The sequence below is a fragment of the Heterodontus francisci genome, chromosome 9, assembly GCF_036365525.1.
Source record: "Heterodontus francisci isolate sHetFra1 chromosome 9, sHetFra1.hap1, whole genome shotgun sequence".
NCBI lineage: Eukaryota > Metazoa > Chordata > Chondrichthyes > Heterodontiformes > Heterodontidae > Heterodontus > Heterodontus francisci.
In genome coordinates, this window is record NC_090379.1 from 53,231,629 (window position 1) to 53,252,367 (window position 20,739).

The 20,739-nt window shown below is 42.2% G+C and overlaps 1 protein-coding gene across 1 annotated transcript in view; it reads right to left on the bottom strand.

Moving 5' to 3' along the window:
- The window catches only part of map4k5 (mitogen-activated protein kinase kinase kinase kinase 5), a 203,058-nt gene extending 187,946 nt beyond the window's left edge, over positions 1-15,112 (bottom strand). Inside the window, exon 1 of the mRNA XM_068039086.1 lies at positions 14,674-15,112. Coding sequence (XP_067895187.1) covers positions 14,674-14,787 — 114 coding nt within the window. The 5' untranslated portion in view covers positions 14,788-15,112. The remainder of the gene's footprint in view (positions 1-14,673) is intronic.
- Between the last annotated feature and the right edge of the window lie 5,627 nt (positions 15,113-20,739).

Here is a 20,739-nt window from a genome sequence, read left to right on the forward strand (position 1 = left end):
CTCAACATCCGTCACTGGGAAAATGCTAGAATCCATTATTAAGGAAGTAGCAGCAGTACCTTTAGAAAACCATAATGCAATCAGGCAGAGTCAACATGGTTTTATGAAAGGGAAACAGTGTTTGACAAATTTATTAAAGTTGAGGATTTAACAAGCAGGGTGGATAAAGGGGAACCAAAAGGTGTAATGTATTTGGATTTCTACATAGCATTTGATAAGGTACCACATAAAAGATTACTACACAAGATATGAGCTCATGGTGTTGGGGCAATATATTAGCATGGATAGAGGATTGGCTAACAGGAAATAGAGTCAGTATGAACAGGGCATTTTCAGGTCGGCAAACTTTAACTAGTGAAGTACCACAGGGGTCGGTGCTGGGGCCTCACCAATTAAGATCTATATTAATGACTCGGATGCAGGAAACCAACTGCACTGTAGCCAGATTTGCTGGTGATACAATGATACATGGGAAAGCAGGTTGTGAGGAGGACTGAGTCTGCTAAGGGATATAGATAGGTTAAGTGAGTGGGAAAAAAATTGCAAGATGGAGTACAATGTGGGAAAATGTATAAGGTTGTCCACTTTGGCAGGACGAACAGAAAAGCAGATTATTTAAATTGAGCGGGACTGCAGAAAGCTGTGGTACAGAGGGATCTGGATGTCCTTCTACATGAATCACAAAACGTTAGCATGCAGGTGCAGCAAGTACTTAGGAAGACAAATGGAATGTTGGCTTTCATTGCAAGGGAGATGGAATATAAAAGCAGGGAAATCTTGGTATAACTGTACAGGCATTGGTGAGACCACACCTAGAGTACTATGTACAGTTTTGGTCTCCTTATTTAAGGAGGGATATACTTGAATTAGAAGCAGTTACAGAAGGTTCTCGGCTGATTCCTGGGATAAAGGGGTTGTCTTTTGAGGAAAGATAAGCAGATTGGGCCTATATTCATTGGAATTTAGAAAATGGAGAGGTGATCTTATTGAAACATATAAAATTCTGAGGAGGCTTGACAGGGTAGATGCTGAGAGGATGTTTCCCCTCGTGCATGAATCTGGAGCTAGGGAGCAGAGTTTCAGAATAAGGGCTCTTCCATTTAAGAACGAGGAGGAGTTTCTTCTCTCAGGAGGGTCCTAAACCTTTGGAATTCTCTACCAGAGAGCAGTAGAGGCTGGGTCATTGAATATATTCAACATAGAGACAGATTTTTGATCTACAAGGGAGTCAAGGATTATGGGAGGCAGGCAGGCAGGTAAGTGGATTTGAGGCCACAATCAGATCAGGCATGATCTTCTTGAATAGCAGAGCAGGCTCAAAGGGCCGAATGGGTTACTCCTGCTTCTATTTCTTATGTTCTTATTATACACTGCCAATGAAAATGAAATAAAAGGATGAAATTTGTAAACAAATTAGAGAATTGGTGCCAAGCTCACTAATTACTCTGAACAAGGACAGTGATGCAAAAGAGTGTGTGGATAGGGGAGGGGACTCCCAGGCAATGGCTGCCTTTATCCCCAGCCTGAGAATCTGTCACTGGGTCAATACACCCAGTGAAGGCAGGCACAAGCGGTGCCCAACTGGGTGGTCCAAGCCTACTTAATGGCCTGTGCCCTGAAGAATTTGTAAGTTCATATTCTTTGACCCCTTACAAAGGCATTAGCCCAGATTATGGAAATTAGGCGATTTCCCAAAGCTGCTAACTTTGTCAGTGTCACTCCAAAAGCCACTAGTGGGCTAATCCAGGTACTTATGCATCAGTTAAATGTCCTGTCAATTTTCAAAGTTGTAGAGTTTACAATATGGGATGAAATTACCAGTCATCTGGAAAAACAGGAGCTAAAAAGAGGTTCTGCTGAGGGACTATGAGCAGCTCGAGGCTAAATTAAAAAGCAGACCTCAAAGGTAATAATCTCCAGATTACTACCTGAACCACATGGAAATTGGCGTAGGGTAAATAAGATTAGAGAGGTAAACACGTGGCTCACAGATTGGTGTGGGAGAAATGGGTTCCGATTAATGGGCACTGGCACCAGTACTGGGGAAGAGAGCTGTTCCGTTGGGACGGGCTTCATTTGAACTATGCTGGGACAAATCATAACAAGGGTTGTCGATAGGACTTTAAACTAAGGGGTGGAGTGGGAAAAAGAAGAGTTCAATTGAAAGGAAGTTTTTAAAAAATCAAAAAGTAACAAGAGCGCAGAGGTGCAGGGTAGTGAAGAGGTGAACAGTAATCAAAATGTGACAGGAAGGGGCAGAAAATATAAGCAGAAGAGTGCAACAGAAATTAGAACCAGAATGAGTATTAATGGTTAAAAAGTCAAAGTTTAAGGCTCTTTATCTGAATCCACACAGCATTTGTGACAAGATAGATGAGTTGACAGCACAAATAGAAATAAATATGACTTGATAGCTATTAGAGAGACATGGTTGCAGGGTGACCAAGACTGGGAACTCAATATTCAAGGGTATTCGATGTTCTGGAAAAATAGGCAAAAAGGAAAAGGAGTTGGGGTAGCTTTGTTAATAAAGGAAGGTATCAGTGCGGTGGTCAGTAGTGATATAGGTGCAATCTGCAAGGGGATATAGATAGATTCAGTGAGTGGGCAAAAACTTGGCAGATGGAGTTTAAAGTAGGAAAGTGTGAGGTCATGCATGCACTTTAGTAGGAAGAATCAAAAGGCAGACTACTATTTAAATGGAGAGACTTCAAAAAAGTGCAACACAGAGGGATCTGGGTGTTCTTGTGCATGAAACACAAAAAGTTAGCATGTAGGTGCAGCAAGTAATTTAGACAAATGGAATTTTGGCCTTTATTGCCAGGGGGTTGGATTTTAAAAATAGGGAAGTCTTGTTACAACTGTATAGGGTGTTGGTGAGGCCGCACCTGGAGTACTGTGTATAGTTTTGGTCCCCATATTTAAGAAAGGATATACTGGTATAGGAGGCAATTCAAAAAAGATTCAACAGCTAAAAACGGGTTAGGCCTTTATTCATTGGAGTTTAGAAGAATGAAGGGTGACCTTATTGAAACGTACAAGATTCTGAGGGGGCTTGACAGGGTAGATGTCGAGAAGATGTTTCCACTAGTAGGGGAATCTCGAACGAGGGGACATAGTTACAGAATAAGGGGACACTCATTTAAAACTGAGATGCAAAGGAATTTCTTCTCTCAGAGGGTAGTGCATGTCTGGAATTCTCTACCCCAGAGAGTTGTGGAGGCTAGATCACAAATTATTTAAAGAGGAGGTAGATAGATTTTTGAAATATCGGGGAGTTGAGGGCCACGAGCTGGCACGAAAGAGGAGTTGAGGTCGGAGGCAGATCAGCCATGATGTTATTGAATGGCGAGGCAGGCTTGAGGGGCCAAATGGCCTACTCCTGCTCCTATTTCTTATGTTCTTATAAAAGGGACTAACACCAAAGCTCACATACCAGTCCCATTTACTCATCATTCCTGTGCTCACTAACCTACATTGGCTCATGGTTAAGCAACACTGATATTAAAAGTCTCATCCCTCTTTTCAATCAAATCCCTCCGTGGGATCTCTAATCTCTTCCAGCCACACAACCCGAGATACTCTGCCCTCCTCTACCTCTGGCCTGTTAAGCATCTATGATTTTAATTGCTCCACCGTTGGTGGTTGAGTCTTCAGTTGCTAAGGCCCTGCACTCAGGAATTCCCTTCCTAATCCTCTCTACTTCTCTTTCCTCCTTTAAAGATGCTCCTTAAAACCCACTTCTTTGACAAAGCTTTTGGTCAACTATCCTAATACTTCCCGAGTGTCAAATTTTGCTTCATAATGCTCCAGTGAAGCAACTTAAAATGTTTTATGACATTAAAGATGCCATATAAATACAAGTTGTTGTAGTCGGCATAGATTTCAGAAAGATAGATATTAAAGGAAATGCAATGACGTGGTTTACATGGAATTTGAAAATAGCATTGACAGAGGTACTATACAACAGATGTAAGGGAAAGAAAAACAGAATTAAGGAGAACATGGACTCATGGATAGAGATGGATGATTGGAGGGCAGATATCAATAGCAATTTAAAAAAAGTTTGTGGAACGCAAAGATGTGATATTCCACAGGAGTCCATTTTGCAGCAGCCTTTATTATATACATAAAAGATACAAATTTAAGGAATGGAAGAAACAATACTGAATTTTGATTTGTCACATTAAACTAGGATGAGAGGTGACTTGATAGAGGGGTACAAGGTGATGAGAGGCATAGATAGAGTGGATAGTCAGAGACTTTTTCCCAGGGTGGAAAGGGCTATCACCAGGGGGCATAATTTTAAAGGTGATTGGAGGAAGGTTTCGGGGAGATGTCAGAGGTAGGTTCTTTACACAGAGAGTTCTTTACACAGCGTGGAATACGCTGCCAGCGGTGGTAGTAGAAGCAGATACATTAGGGGCATTTAAGCGACTCTTGGATAAGTACATGGATGATAGTAGAATGAAGGGTAGGTAGTTAGTTTGATCTTAGAGTAGGTTAAAGGTTCGGCACAACATCGTGGGCCGAAGGGCCTGTACTGTGCTGTACTGTTCTATAGGAAGTATGGTGAATTGTGATTTCTGTTCCGAGCAAATGCAAGGGGATATAAATGGGGTAGCAGGAGCAGCTGATGTAGTTTCTGTAGAAAAATGCAAGTACATTGTGTTAAGCATGGGCAGGGAATGCAAATATAACTTAAATGGTAAGATGTTAAATGGAGTAGAGGAACAGAGGGGCTTTGGCATGCAGACATACAGGTCATAAAATGTGACAAATGCAAGTTGATAAGCACGCAAAACAGTCTTTATACTTATATGCCCAGATACAAAAATGATAAAGATGTCAAACTTGTAGAAGACCTCAGGTGGGCTACAGCTGATTTGTGTACATTTTTGAACATGTTATATAAATATAAAATACATTTTAAAACATGGTAAAGACACAACATAGATTCGCAAAGAGGTTACCTGAGATGAGGGGTTAGAATCATGGATAGACTTGCAAAGACAGGTTTTTCTCACTAGAACCAAGAAGGTGGTTAGGGTGTGGCCAGGGTCTAGAAAATTATGAAGGGTTAACATAAATAGGGATATTGTCTCCACAGCACTGAGACAGTAACAAGACGACACAAATTTAAGATAATCACAAAAGAAATTCAAGGGGCGATCAGAAAAACATTTCTTCAGAGTATTATAATGTGTAATTCTCTGTGGCAAACTATTCTGGAAACAGATTCCATAAATTCTTTACAAGTAAATTAGATAGTTACTTGACAGAGAAATATTAACTACCAGAACAAGTGTGGGGTTAGTTGGTTCATATGGAGAGCTGGTGGGCTAATTGGTCCATTTCCATGCTGCAAACTTCTCACTACTTAAACCACTCATTGGATAATTGTTTAGATTGTGCAAATTCAGTAAACCATTTGTTGTTGTCAATTACAAAGTTGCCAATTATAGCGTATTTAGCACACTGGTTATTTCGGGCAGAAACAAAGTTAGCACACTTGTTACAGTGCAATAATCTATCATACTTAAATCACCACTAAGTGGTGTTAACAACATGTTCATTATTGTATCTCCAATCCTCATTTACAAGCACCTAGTTTTGTCAAAAATACACTAGTGGTACTTAGATAAGATACATACATTATTCTTTATTGAAAGAGCTTGAAGAAAATTTTACGTTGTGCCTAAGAGTTTGGATAAATCTGATCTTGGACTGATACAAATGAATCAAACTGTAATTATTTGGTATCTCTAAAATAACATACGAATGCAGTAACGATTCAACTAAAACTTCACAACTCCCAATCCTGAAGTGCACTCTCAACGCTATCTCTGCAGGGTGGATAATCGGCAGTTTTCCAAACAACTTTTTTTAACCTCTCCACTGATGAGAGGACTTTCACATCCCACTCGTTAGATGACCCACCTGCAATCCAAATACCCCTTAGTATGCTCCCTATGTGCCCCTTTCTATATCAAGACTCTTCCACCTTCTTAGTTTTGAGGGCTTGAGATGAAAGGAATTGCATGGTTACCAACTTATCACTTTAGACAAGAACATTGTACTCTGCCACACAGCCAAAAACAGGCAAAACAAGCCAACCATTTCTACAGCACTGATTTTAATTGTGGACTTTTGAGATAAACTTCCTGTATCTTGAAAATGTTTGAAACATTAAGGCATTGCATTTTGAATATATTATTTGTTCTTGGTATGTGGCACTGACAAGATATCATTCATGAAACAGCTACGTTATTGTTTTTGACATCAAATCCTGATGAAAGATCCTTAGGATTTATAAAATGTATAGGACTGAGTAAATGTAGAATTCTCAAAACCCCAAAAACTACAGCGGTCACTCATTCAATTCTGATACTTTTCAAAATAAACAAACATTCACTTGGGCCATTATACAAGAGTTCATGTTACAACAGGGCACTTGTTTTTGATTTGGTCGGGGAGAAGCAAGGGGAAAAAAAAAAAAGAGTAGTGACCTTATTACGAGCACAGTGGTACTAATAATTATGAAGAAATGTACAACTGAGACCAGCTCTTCTCTCTCCCTCCCAGAAGAAAGGTGTGGGGTTGTGTGTGCACAAGAGTATAATAAAAATGAGCTTGAGAAATAGTACATTCATATAGTGCAATAAAAATCTTGATTACAATAGCTTTTGCATTTAGAATTAAATTATGGATTATTTGTACACTTTACTTACTCTATTTCCAAATCAACTGCAGAACACAATACATTGACCAATGTAAACACTACAGCTGGCAGCACATAGCATTTACATACACTGTGTTCAAACAGGAGGTAAGCAACTGCACATTATCACATTGGTAAAGTGATAAATTCATTCTCTTGCATTACATCTTACAAAAGGAAATTTCTTTTTCCATGGTCAATGATTTACACAGCAGTATCATTCTTATGCATCTTAACAGCAAGACCTTTGAATAACACGACACAAATAGAACGACTTTGTCTAGTCTTATGGTACCATTCCATCGTACCACTCTCCACATTACACTAATTACTTGCTGGAAATCTGAAACAAAAACAGAAAATGCTGGAGATACTCAGCAGGTCAGGCAGCATCTGTGGAAAGAAAAACAGATTTAATATTTCAGGTCTGAGTCACCTTTCATCAGAACCATAAAAATACTGGAGGAAGTTAAACTTTTTGCATTGATAACATTTTGCATCTTTAACCGAGCAAAATGTCACAAGGCACGGTGGCGCAGTGGTTAGCACCGCAGCCCCACAGCTCCAGGGACCCAGGTTCAATTCTGGGTACTGCCTGTGCGGAGTTTGCAAGTTCTCCCTGTGTCTGCGTGGGTTTTCGCCGGGTGCTCCAGTTTCCTCCCACATCCAAAGACTTACAGGTGATAGGTAAATTGGCCGTTGTAAATTGCCCCTAGTGTAGGGAGGTGATAGGGAATATGGGATTACTGCCGGGTTCGTATAAATGGGTGGTTGTTGGTCGGCACAGACTCGGTCGGCCGAAGGGCCTGTTTCAGTGCTGTATCTCTAAATAAACATGTCATAGGAACAATACTGAAACAAAATTTGATACCGAGCCAACCATATAAAGAGATATTCGGGTAGGTGACCAAAAGCTTAGACAAAGAGGTTGGTTTTAATGAGTGCCTTAAAGGAGGAAAGGTAGGTAGGTGCTCAGTGAGGGAATTCCAGAGTTTATGGCCCAGGCAGCTGAAGGTACGTTACCAATAGTGAAACAAAGAAAATCAGGAATGTACAAAATGCCAGATTGAAAGAGCTCATTGACCTCAGAGGGTTGTAGGACAAGAGGAGGTTACAGAAATAGGGAGTAACAAGGCGATGAAGTGATTTGAAAATAACAATGAAAATTTTAGAATTCAAGGTTGCTGCCAGCAAATTTAGGTCAACGAGCACAGGGATAATGGGTGAATGGGATAAAAACAAGAAATGCTGGAACCACTCAGCAGGTCTGGCAGCATCTGTGAAAAGAGAAGCAGAGTTAACGTTTCGGGTCAGTGACCCTTCTTCGGAACAGTTCCGAAGGGTCACTGACCCGAAACGTTAACTCTGCTTCTCTTTTCACAGATGCTGCCAGACCTGCTGAGTGGTTCCAGCATTTCTTGTTTTTATTTCAGATTTCCAGCATCCGCAGTATTTTGCTTTTATTATATGGGTGAATGGGAATTGGGAGCTAGTTAGGGTACGGGCAGCAGAGTTTTCGTTGAGCTCAAGTTTGAGGGTGCAAGATGAGAGGCTGGCCAGGACATCACTGGAATATTTCTTTCTAGAGGTAATGAAGGCATGGTCGAAGGTTTCTGGAGCAGATGAGTTGAGGCACACCAAAAGAGTGAATAGGAGGGGAGAAAAATCAAAATGAAGCCATTTTCCAAGTTGTTCTCAAACACAATGATTGAGAGAGACAATCAAGCAATTTACTTTTCTTCAGTTAAGGTGCTTGATTATTCACCCATCCTCACAGCTACCTAGAAGGCTCACCTTTCCTTTGAGGATCAAAGATGTAAATGCTTAGCACCTCAACTGTCTGCCAAACAAAATAATTACCATGATCCCAATCACAGATAATATTTGTTACATTATGTGAAACTGCACTAACCCTCAATATCATAATAAAATGAGTTAAGACTAAATGTCTACTCATTCAGAATGTGACGACTGCATTGTTTGCTGTGGTGCTGAAGCATAAAAACCAGGAAGGTGCTAGATTTGATCCCTAGTCAGTGATGAACTGTCTGATGCCATCCAGGCTGTGGTAATATGAGGACAATTGGCCTCAACATCTCTGCACTGGAAAGAGCCAGACAGTATTGCTGCTCTAAATTGCTATCTGAAGCACAGCTAGAAAGTGTGGACATCAGACAGGGCTAGACTCTCACCTGGCTGTGATGCCCCTTATGATCAAGCAACCTCGTAAACTATCTAGTCCCACACAGGAGCATGGACACAATACCAGAGAGAAATGTACCAAGCAGGAATCAATGCTTTCAGTTACACAGGTGCTAGATAATGACCATCTTCAACAGGAGAATCTAACCACCTTCCTTTGACATTCAACGGTATTCCCATCGCTGAATCCCCCACCATCAACATCCTGGAGGTTCCACTGACCAGAAACTGAACTGGACCAGCCACATATATACTGAGGTTGGGAATCCTACAGCAAGTAACTCACCTCCTGACTCCCTAAAGCCTGTCCACCATTTACAAGGCACAAGTCAGCAGTATGATGGAATGCTCTCCACTTGCCTGGATGAGTGCAGTGCCAAAAACACCCCAGAAGCTCGACACCATCCAGGACAAAAGCAGCTTGCTTGATTGGCACCCCTACCATCGACAAGATGCATGGCAGCAACTCGCCAAGCCTCCTTTGACAGCACCTTCCAAACTCTCAACCTCTACCACCTAGAACAAAGGCAGCAAACACATGGGAACGCCACCACCAGCAAGTTCCCCTCCAAGTCACACACCATCCTGACTTGGAAATATATTGCCTTTCTTTCACTGTCACTGGGTTACATTCCTGGGATTCTCTCCCTAACAGCACAATGGCTGTACCTACACCAGATGGACTGGAACAGTTCAAAGCAGCACCATCTGCTCAAGGGCAATTAGGGATGGACAATAAATGCTGTCCTTGCCAGAGATGCTCACATCCCAAGAATTAAAAAAACTGTGGGGGGAACGTAATACTTGGCACACTGGGGTAATAGCTTTTCAACAGGCTGCTATTCATTGAAAAACATTAGGAATATTAAACCTTATGTTGCAATTATAAAAACATGAATTATTATTGATGGACTCTACAGAATATCAAGATCGGTATTCAGGGCAACTAGTCCTGTAAACTAATGAGGACTACTACTCGGGTTAATGCTTCAGACATTAAGTAATTAATCTATGCCACAAATAGTTTTAAGAAATGCTCAAATAGTTATCTTTATGTACATGTTTATTTTACTATACTCGAGTTTCGAATGATTAGTTATTAAAACCTGAAAATATTGAAAACACATTTTGTATAAAATAAAAGCATAAAATGATCACAGGCCAACAATAAAACTGGAAATTACAGTCACTGATTTATTTATGGTAACATACTGCATAAATGTTTGTGTACTTTAGGCTGGGAAAAGTTAAAGGATGCTGCCAAGACACCCATCGCAGCACAACATATACTAGAACATTCCTTACAACAGTCCACAAATAGAACATAGTCCTTAAAAAATAATAAAATTACTTCTGTAGAGACTTATGCTAACAGTAGGTACACAAGATAAAAGCAAACAATAGCCTATTGTACGACAGTTTAACACAAATACCATCCATTCTATCCTTACAAACTACAGGCCCATCTCCAACTACCCTTTCCTCTCCAAACTCCGTGCCCATCTCTCCCACAATTCCCTATTTAAATCTTCCCAATCAAGTTTCCACTCCCACCACAGCACAAAAATAACCCTAGTCCAAGTCACAAACATCCTACATGACCAAGATGCATTATTCCCTCTGCAGTACTTTACACGGTCAATACCACTATCCTCTGTCAATGCCTCACTCTCCACTGCACAAATGAATGGGAATGTCTTTCCTTGGTTTCACTCTCATCTATCTGATTATAGACACAGCATCTTCTGCAATGGCTTCTCTATCCAACACCACACCATCTATCCTTGATCCGTTCCTCATTCACATACTGCCCCTTGATTACATCAGCAGACAGGAGATCAGTTTCTGCATGTAAGCTGACAACACCAGATCTATCTCTTCACTACCTATGTTGTAAGACTGCTCAGACATCCAGTTTTGGATAAACCACAATTTCCTCCAGTTAGATATTGGGAAGACCAAAGCTATCATCTTCAGCCCCACAACAAACTCCAAACCATCAATTCTAATCAGATAAAATTCAAAAACTGTAACAGCATGACTGAGTAGTTTAATATGCAAGGTACAAAGCAAGAAGTTACTACACCCCCTAGTTTGTGTTGATATTTAAGCAATTGATGCATTCAACATCAATATGAAAAGCTACACTTTATTCTGATAATAGATAAGATTGTAAGAAAAGGAGTAGGCCATTCAGCCCTTCAAGCCTACTTCACCATTCAATAAGATATTGGCTGATTTGATCATGGCCTCAACTCCACTTTCCCGCCTTCCCCCCGTAACCGTTGACTCACTCGTAGATCAAGAATCTGCTTAACTCAGCCTTGAATATATTCGATGACCCAGCCTCCACTGCTCTGAGTTAAAGAATTCCAAAGATTAATGATCCTCAGAGAAGAAATCCCTCCTCATCTCCATCTTAAATGGGACCCCTTTTTTTTTTTTATTATTTCCCCTAGTTCTAGATTTCCCCACGAGGGGAAACATCCTCTTAGCATCTACCCTGTCAAGTCCCCTCAGAATTTTATGTTTGAATAAGATCACCTCATTCTTCTAAACTCCAATGAGTATAGGCCCAACCTACTCAACCTTTATCCCAGGAATCAGCCTAGCAAACCTTCTCCAAACTGCCTCCAATGCAAGTATATCCCTCCTTAAGTAAAGCAGACCAAAACTATACACAGTACTCTAGGTGGTGTTTCATCAGTTTCATCTAGGTGCACAGTTATAGCAAGACTTCCCTACTTTTATACTCCAACCCCTTGCAAAGGCCAACATTCCATTTGCCTTCCTAATTACTCACTGAACTGCATGCCAACTTTTTGTGATTATGTACAAGGACACCCAGATCCCTCTGTACCACAGCATTCTGCAGTCTCTCTCAATTTAAATAATATTCTGCTTTTCTATTCTTCCAACTAAGAGGACAACTTCACCTTTTCCCACATTATATATTACATGTGCCAAATTTCCACCCACTCACTTCTTTGGCCTCCTTGTCTCGAGAGACAATGGGTAAACGCCTGGAGGTAGTCAGTGGTTTGTGCAGCAGCGCCTGGAATGGCTATAAAGGCCAATTCTAGAGTGACAGACTCTTCCACATGTGCTCCAGATAAAACCCACTCACTAAACCTATCTATATCCTTTGGCAGACTCTGTGCCCTCCTCACATCTTGCTTTCCTACTTACCTTTGTATTTTCTGCAAATTTGGCTACAATACACTCGGTCCCTTCATCCAAGTCATTGATATAGATCGCAAGTAGTCGAGGCCCCAGCAATGATCCCTGTGGCACTCCACTAGTTAAAGTTTGCCAAACTAAAAATGCCCCATTTACCCTGACTGTTTCCTGTTAGTTAGCCAATCCTCTATCCATGTTAATATACTACCCCCAACACCATGAGCTCTTATCTTGTGTAGTAACCTTTTATGTGGCACCTTATCAATGCCCTTTGGAAATCCAAATACACTGCATCTCCTGGCTCCCCTTTATCCACCCTGCTTGTTACATCCTCAAAGAACTCTAATAAAATGTGTCAAATACCATTTCCTTTTCATAAAACCATGCTGACTCTGCCTTGGTTGCACTGCGATTTTGTAAATGTCCTTAATTACTATTTCCTTAATAATGGATTCTAGCATTTTGCCAATGATTGATGCTAGGCTAACTGGCCTATAGTTTCCTGCATTCTGTCTCCTTCCTTTTTTGAATAAAGGTGTTACATTTGCAGTTTTCCAATCGGCTGGGACTTTCCAGAATCTGGGGAATTTTGGGAGATTACAACTAATGCATCCATTATCTCTACAGCCACTTCTTTTAAGACCCTAGGATGCAGGCCATCAGATCCAGAGGACTGGCTAGCCTTTAGTCCCATTAGTTTTCCTGGTACATTTTCTCCAGTGATATCCTTGGGATGCTTATTGCATCTTCTACTGTGAAGACCAATACAAAATTCTTGTTCAAAGTCTGTGCCATTTCCTTGTTTCCCATTATTAACTTCCAAGGCTCATTCTCTAAGGAATCAATGCTTACTTTAGCTACTCTCATCCTTTTTATATATTTGTAAAAGCTTTTACTGTCTTTTTATAGTTCTTGCTAGTTTACCCTCAATCTAATTTCCCCCTTTTTTAAAAGCCATCCTTTGCTAGTTGTTAAAAGTTTCCCAATCTTCCAGTTTACCACTAATCTTTGCAGCACTGTATGCCTTTTCTTTCAATTTGATACCATTTTTATTAGTCAGTCACAGATGGTGCACTCTTCTCATTGAATCTTTCTTTCTCAATGGAATATATCTTTGTTGAGAATTATTAAATATCTCCTTAAATGTCTGCCACTGCTTATGTATCATTTTACCTTTTAACCTATTTTCCCAGTCTACTTTGGCCACTCTGTCTTCATATCCTTTATTTAAGTTTAAGACACTAGTTTCAGACCCAAGATTCTCGCCCTCAAACTGAATGTGAAATTCTATCGTTGTTATGATCACTCTTGCCTAGATGATCCTTTACTATGAAGTAGTTAATTAATCCTGTCTCATTACACATTACCAGGTCTAAAATAACCTGTTCCCTGGTTGGTTCCAGAACATATTGTTCTAAGAAACTGTCCCAAATACACTATGAAATCATCTTCTAGGCAACCTCTGCCAATTTGATACATCCAATCGATCTGAAGATTAAAATTGCCCACAATTATTGCAGTACCTTTCTTATACATCCCATTATTTCTTGATTTATTCTCTATCCTACAGTGCAACTACTGTTAGGGGGCCTAGAAACTAAGCCCACCAGTGACTTCTTTCCTTTGCTACTTATCTCCACCCAAACTGATTCTACATCTTGATCTTCTAAGGCAAGATTATTTCTCACTATTATAATGATATCATCCCTTGTAGTACAAAAACAATTAGTATTAAAATTAATTCCAATCACCTCCCAAATATTTTTAAACAATGTACAAACTAGACATAAGGGGAACCGGTTTTCTTTAACAGAGCATCAGGCTCAATCCCTTACTACAGGATGGACACTATTTCAATGCCTCTTGATTTCATGAAAAGCAAATTTTGAAAAATTCCGTTTAACTTTTAGCAAATGAAGACCCTCGAAATAAAAAAATAAGTACAGCGACGTCACAAAAATAAGACACGTCTGAAATACCTGTTGCGGTTAGAACAAGCAACAAGTTATTTTTGGTTTGTGGTGGGGTAGGGAGAGGAAGAACGAGTTAGTATGAACCCGAAGGCTAACAAGTAATTTCCATCATTCTATTTTTTTAACTCCATATCCTCCTTTGTGACCCACCAGGTAGCCGAGTATTTGTTTTATAAAACACGTCAATTTATACTTCAATATGGATTTAGCCTTTTCGTCGTGAAACCAACATGCATCGACTGTTAGTCTATCAACAATATTTATTCAATCGAGGGCGATACCCAAATTCACTTACACGGCAATCCAAAGGCTACACAGTTCTTGTAAAAAAAAACTGCCTTTTGTCAAATTGTTGTTCCTATAAACTGAACGTTACCCATGTCCAACTATTCACAAACTGAGGAACCGGTCTATTCTGAAGCGGTAAAGTTTGAGAAGTCCGGGCTGGGGACAACCATTCACCGCAGCCTAACTGACAGACATACGCCGGTAGGAAGGCCGCTCGCCCAGCCTCGGACTCGCCGCCAACAACCGCTGATCGTGGTTGGTGGTCCGGGGGGTGGTAAGGAGGACGGTAAAAACCGTTCCAACACCGACCTTGTACACATCGCCGTAGGTGCCGCTGCCGACCCTCTGAATTAGCTCAAAATCCAGCTGCGGGTTCTTCCTCAGGATATCCCCGCTGGCAGTCGCACGACTCTGCGAATTCATCGCTCACTCTAATAGAGGACAACAAGATCCCCGGGACTGACGAACCGGGAGCTACCGCTGCTTCTCCGCCGCGAACCTCTCACTCTGCGTCTTCACTGCGCTGCCTCCAAATATGGCTCCCGCTCCATTTCCTGCGCGCGGCGACCGCGAGGAGCAGCGGCACGAGCTGTCCCGGCCGGGACTCTGCACAGTCTGATACTTAGTTCATCTTTGCTTGTTGCTTTTTGTTTGTTTGCGCTTTTATTATTTTTTAAACAAGAAAATATTTTCAACAGGGATGCTTATGGCTCCCAACGCCTGATTGTTACGTTTCCCTCTGTGATTTGCATGTCATTTCCTTCTGTTGACCGCAGACATAAACAGCAAGCAACTTCAGCGTCAACAAGTTATTCATTTCTTTCATCTGAATCTATATAATGTACCAGCATGCGTTTGTTTGCGAACATACTGTCAACGATTTAAATTGGCCATATTTACTCCTTGTTTTTCAAAGTGCTATGATCTTAAAATTAGGCCGTTCCGCGAGAGATCGTGTCAAATTGTGTTGATTCAGTGCACGGTTTCACTTTTAATTATTATTAATCTTAATTTATTTTGTTAGTTTATGACGATATCTATGGAAACAGTTTACGTCTGAATGTTGCCATCCTGTGACTTTCCTGGGAATTACAAAATCTGTCAGTTTATGACTGTAAACAAGGTACCAGGCAGGATGATGCACATAATCCATTTCCTATGACAGTGCCAAGTCAAAACTAAGTGTAATTTTCAGGTGCAACAGTGAACATAGGGAGTAGACCATTTAGCCCCTCGACCCTGTTCTGCTGTTCAATGAGATCATAGCTGATCTGTGACCTAACTCCATATACCCAGCTTTGTCCCATGTTCCTTAATACCTTTGGTAAACAAACAGCCATCCATTGAGTTCCAAACCCTTTCTGCGCAGAAGTGTTTCATAACTTCACTGGTGAAAAGTCTAATTTTTAGACATGCCCCCTAGCCATAGACTCCCCAACCAGCCAAATTATTTGCTACCTACTCTACTATTCCCCTTAATATCTTGAAAACTTCAATCAAATCACCCTTTAACCTTCTAAATTCCAGTGTTAGTGGACAGGTGATAATTGGACTAGGGCTGGCAGAATTAATTTAGTCACCATTTTAAAGTCAAAAACAAGGTACTGCAGATGCTCGAAGTCTGAAATAAAACCAGAAAATATTGGAAATTCTTAGCAGGTCTGGCTGCATCTGTGGAGAGAGAAATAGTTACTATTTCAGATCGATAACCTTTCAGTTTAAAGTTGTTCATTTTGTTCTTATCTTTATAATATATTAAAAAGTTAACTTCCACATGCACCTTCTGTCAACATTCCCATTATAAATTCCTTTCTCCACATTTATAAAGCAAACTGCCTATACAAGTTTGTCATACTGTAATTACAGGGGTGGACACTTTATTGGTACTATGTTTACAATAATAAACTGACAGATATTGTCCCCTCCCAATTATATAAGTTTACCTAAGCATTTTCCATTATAATGGGAGCATCTAATGGCAATATAACAATAAGAACTGCATGTATGATTTTAAAGTAGAGCCTGAATTACATCTGCACACCTTGGGCAATTATTCAGTGGTTAGTTTCCATTACAATATAAAAATATAGTAGAAATTGTCATGCAGGCCCCCGCCTGCCAAGAATGAGACACATTATTTCGCCACATGAACATTAAAAACTTAAATTTGTTACTGGGAAGAAAAGAGGGCCGATCACAAGGAATTGCCATACCCCTCGCCAGAAAGACCTTTTTTGCATGCTAGCAGACAGTGTTGGAATAAAGGACCCAGTCCCTGCTTCTCCAATATGCAGAAAACCTGGTCAGACCATTTTAGTCACATGACTAACTGGCTGTTTGAATTTGAACTTGCCACAGAGTGTTTGAAACTGAGAAAGCTGTTTGCTCCTGGACTGAAAAGATCTCTCTCCTGTCTGCTCCCATCTCTTTCTCATGGAACTGAAGACCCATTGAAGACACATGAACCCCCAGAGAGAAAAGTCTCCTACAGTGAACAAGTTTTAAGAAGAATACTGTGCCGCAACGAAAAGCAAGACTGCCTACAAAAGGACTACAGTGAGCTTGAAGCACAGAAACAAGAAACTCTTCTTGTTGCCTCAAACTTCTCTACTTTATTTTTCTTCTGCTCTTTTCTGTCTCTATTTGCATGTGTTTATCACATATGCATGCCAGCGTGGGACATGGCATGTATCCGTAGGCGTTAACCAAAAAGTTTAAGTTTTAATAAATTTCACTTTTCTTCTTTAAACCTAAGGAAACCTGTTTGTGTTCATTTATTTGCCTGAAAGCAGTGAACAAGGATTCACCAAGGGGGAGCTCAAAACACAGTGTGTTTAAAAATTAAACCCTGTTACAACAAGATCAAGTGAAGGCTGAAAGGGACCCCTAGACACCTTTCCCACCTGGTCATAACAAAATGTAAAAGTAAGGGCAGAATGGGGGAATATTTACAGGCAAGAACAGGTGGGTTGGGGCTGGGTAGTTAAATTTAAAGAAAAGTGGATCACAACAGCAAACCGGTTCCAACTCACTGAACTGTAGGTTTGGCTGCATTGCAAGTAACCTCTTTGCTGGAGTTGGCACAATCATGAGCACAGCTGGATGGGCAATGAAGACATCATTTAAGGTGCTAACTGCAGGCAAATGAGGGTCTTTGATAGAATTAAGTCTTCTTTCAGAGTTAATGCTTCAGCATGGGTTTCCCAGGGCTCGCGAAACTGAACAATGTAAAGGCAATGAGTTTCAGCAGCACTTCATGGGGGACTATCAACTTAAGATTGCCCAAACTCAATAAAGATTCAGTTCTTACAGCTGCTTAGTCAGTTCCCTCTGTCAAAGTTAGCAGACAGTTCTTGTCACCATACAGGTTTTGGAGGACTTTGGAGGCTATTAAACAGAGAGCAGCTGAGATCGCTGGAGTGAGGGTGGGGGGGATGGGTACAACCCACGTACACAGATGTACAGGGTACTCAGCTTCCTTAACCTTTCGGAAGAGCAGTCCTTCTGCAGGCTGAGGTTGTTGCATCAGGCGGTCGCAGACTGCTGCAGCCTCCTAGAAGAAGACCTGCCACCTACTGGATCTGGCAGCCATGCATTACTAGTAGTAATGAAAGTGACCATCACTCTCAATTGTTTTGCCTCTGGGTCCTTCCAGGGCACTGCCAGAGAAATATCGAGTCCACTGCACATAATTGCACAAGGCAGGAGATGTTTGCCAAGGTTGGGAATTATGTAAACTCCCCTGTGACGATAATAGCCAAAAAGCTGACAACACAATCACTAGGTGGCGCAGTACTAGCACAGGTGCAAATGCAGACTCTTCCACTGAAATGTCAGTCTGCGACGTTCAGGCAGCTGCCAGGATTAAAGATGGCGCTGCTCAATTTATCACAGAAAAACAACTTCAACCTGAAAATCCCCACAATGGCTGCCATCACCGCCTCCATCCCACCCCCAACAGTCCCCCATTCCCTCCTGCCATTGCGTTTCTCTCTATCAGCCCCTCCTGTGCCCGTCTTCTCACCGCTGGCTCCCTGCTGCCTTCCCTTAAGCTGTCGCTACAGCCTTGCTGTCTCCCTCAGTCACTTGCTCCATACCTCGCCACTGCTCCCCCACTCCCCCTCCCCTCAACCGATTGTTCCCCGCTCCTCGCTTCCCGCCCCACCACACCCGCCACCCCGCTCTCCGGCCACTCACTCCCCATTCCCCGCCCCACCAGACGCTAGCTCCAGACCATGCCACTTCCCTCCTTTCAGCCACTCGCTGCTATGTTCGATCGTTCTCTGCACACTGCTCGAAGAAGCAAGGCGGGCCGCGAGTGGTGATGAGGCGACGTAGGAGCGAGTGGCCGAGAGGAGGGAAGCGGTGCGGCCTAAAGCTAGGGGCTGGAGGGGGGAAGTGGGGTCCGAACAGCCAGAGGGCAGGGTGGCGGGGTGGGACAGGAAGTGAGGAGAGGGAACAATCGGCCGAGGGGAGTGGGGGCGGGGGGGAGCAGTGGTGAGGTCTGGAGTGAACGGCTGAGGGGGGGAAACAGCCTGTGGGGGGAGGGGGAGAAAGCTTCGAGGCCTGGAGCGAGTGGCCGAGGAGGGAGAACAGCCAGTGGGGCAGGAGAGAGTAGCTGAGTTGTGGGGGGGGTATGGGAGCAAGTAGCTGAGTTGGGAGGAGCAAGTGGTGAGGATTGAGCTCCAGCCTCAAAGTGCTCCATTCAGCTGCTCGATGACGTTGGAGTTACACGATGACGTTCACATTATGCGATGACGTTTTCCCGCGCATGCACCAATTAGTCCTGGCAAGATGTAGGCTGCGCATGCGCAGCATCTCACTGACAGCAGGAGACCATTTGTGCATGTGCGCAGCTTGGAGCGCTCTGATGACATCAGTGGGCCACTGCATTGTCAGGAGTCACTTTGTGGCCAAAATGAGTAGGCATTCATATCTGCCTCTCTGGTTGGCACTAATCAAACAGAGCCAGCTTTGGTGGACGTCTTTGGACACGTCTGCAGGATGGAAGACGGTTGCATACCCAAGGACTTTCTGTATTGTGAGGTAGCCAGGGCAGACAACCAGTGGGGCGCCCAAAGCTCCGCTTCAAGGATCTTGTAAGCATAACATGAAGGCCCTAAATGCCAACTATCACACCTGGGAGTCAGTAGGTGGTGAAAGAGGGAAATGGCGACACATCCTGTGGACTGGTGTGCACTACCACAATGACCAGTTACTACAGCAGTTTTGCAGCAGGTGCCAGCGTCGAAAACAACAACTCACAGCGTCACTTGGCAGCTTCACGTGCAACACTTGTGGCAGAGCCTGCCTCTCAAGGATTGGCCTTCACAGCCATCAGCAAAGGTGCACCAAGAGAAGACACCCCACCTAAATGGATTGTTTGCTGTGTGTCCATCATTTGTAGATGAAAGGATTCCAACCCAAGGTTGGCTTCCCACAGGTACAGGATACCATCAATTGTACACATGTGGCAATCCAAGCATCACCACAGTAACCAGGAGTTTTTATCAACCACAAGGGATATTATTCCATCAATGCCAAATTGGTGTGCAAACACAAGAAGAGGTTTATCCAGGTACATACCAGATTCGCTGGGAGCAGCCATGATGCTTTTATAGTCCAACATTCTGGACCTTTCCATTCCAAGCTGCAGACTTAATGGCTGGGTTTTAGGAGATGCTTCGAACTTGGCTTACAACACTAGTGAGGTATCCCAACAATATCCTGGAGCACTACAATGAAAGTCACATGACCACTAAGTGCAACATAGAACAAGCCAGTTGAATATTGAAAATGCATGTTATGTGCCTAGATACATTTGGAGGCACCCTTCAGTACTCACCAGCAAGAGTGTCCAGAATAATAGTGGTGTTTTACCCCCCACATAATATTGTGCAGCAGCAAGGACTGCAAGTGCAGGAGGTCAAAGGTGCTCATCAGGCTGTGTACATTGCTGACTGGAATGCCCAGGATGTCCTAATAGCTGGAAAATTCACACAGGAAAAATAAAATATGAATCCTCCTGCCCACTCCCACCACCAGCACCAATCAACTTCTCCCAACAATGTCCACGGAACAGTCCATCAAACTTGCATTGCACATCTGCTCAATGGGTCCTGTCATGTAAAGATCTTCATCATGAAACAAATGAAAGGGCCAGTAGATACTCAGGATGCAATAAAGGAAAAGACATGGAAATGTTGCCAGTCAATCAATTTATGTGATGATATTTGCCAGTTCTGATGAAGCGTCACTGACCTGAAACGTTAACTCTGCTTCTCTTTCCACAGATGCTGCCATATCTGCTGAGTATTTCCAGCATTTCTTGTTTTTTATTTCAGATTTCCAGCATCTGCAGTATTTTGATTTTAT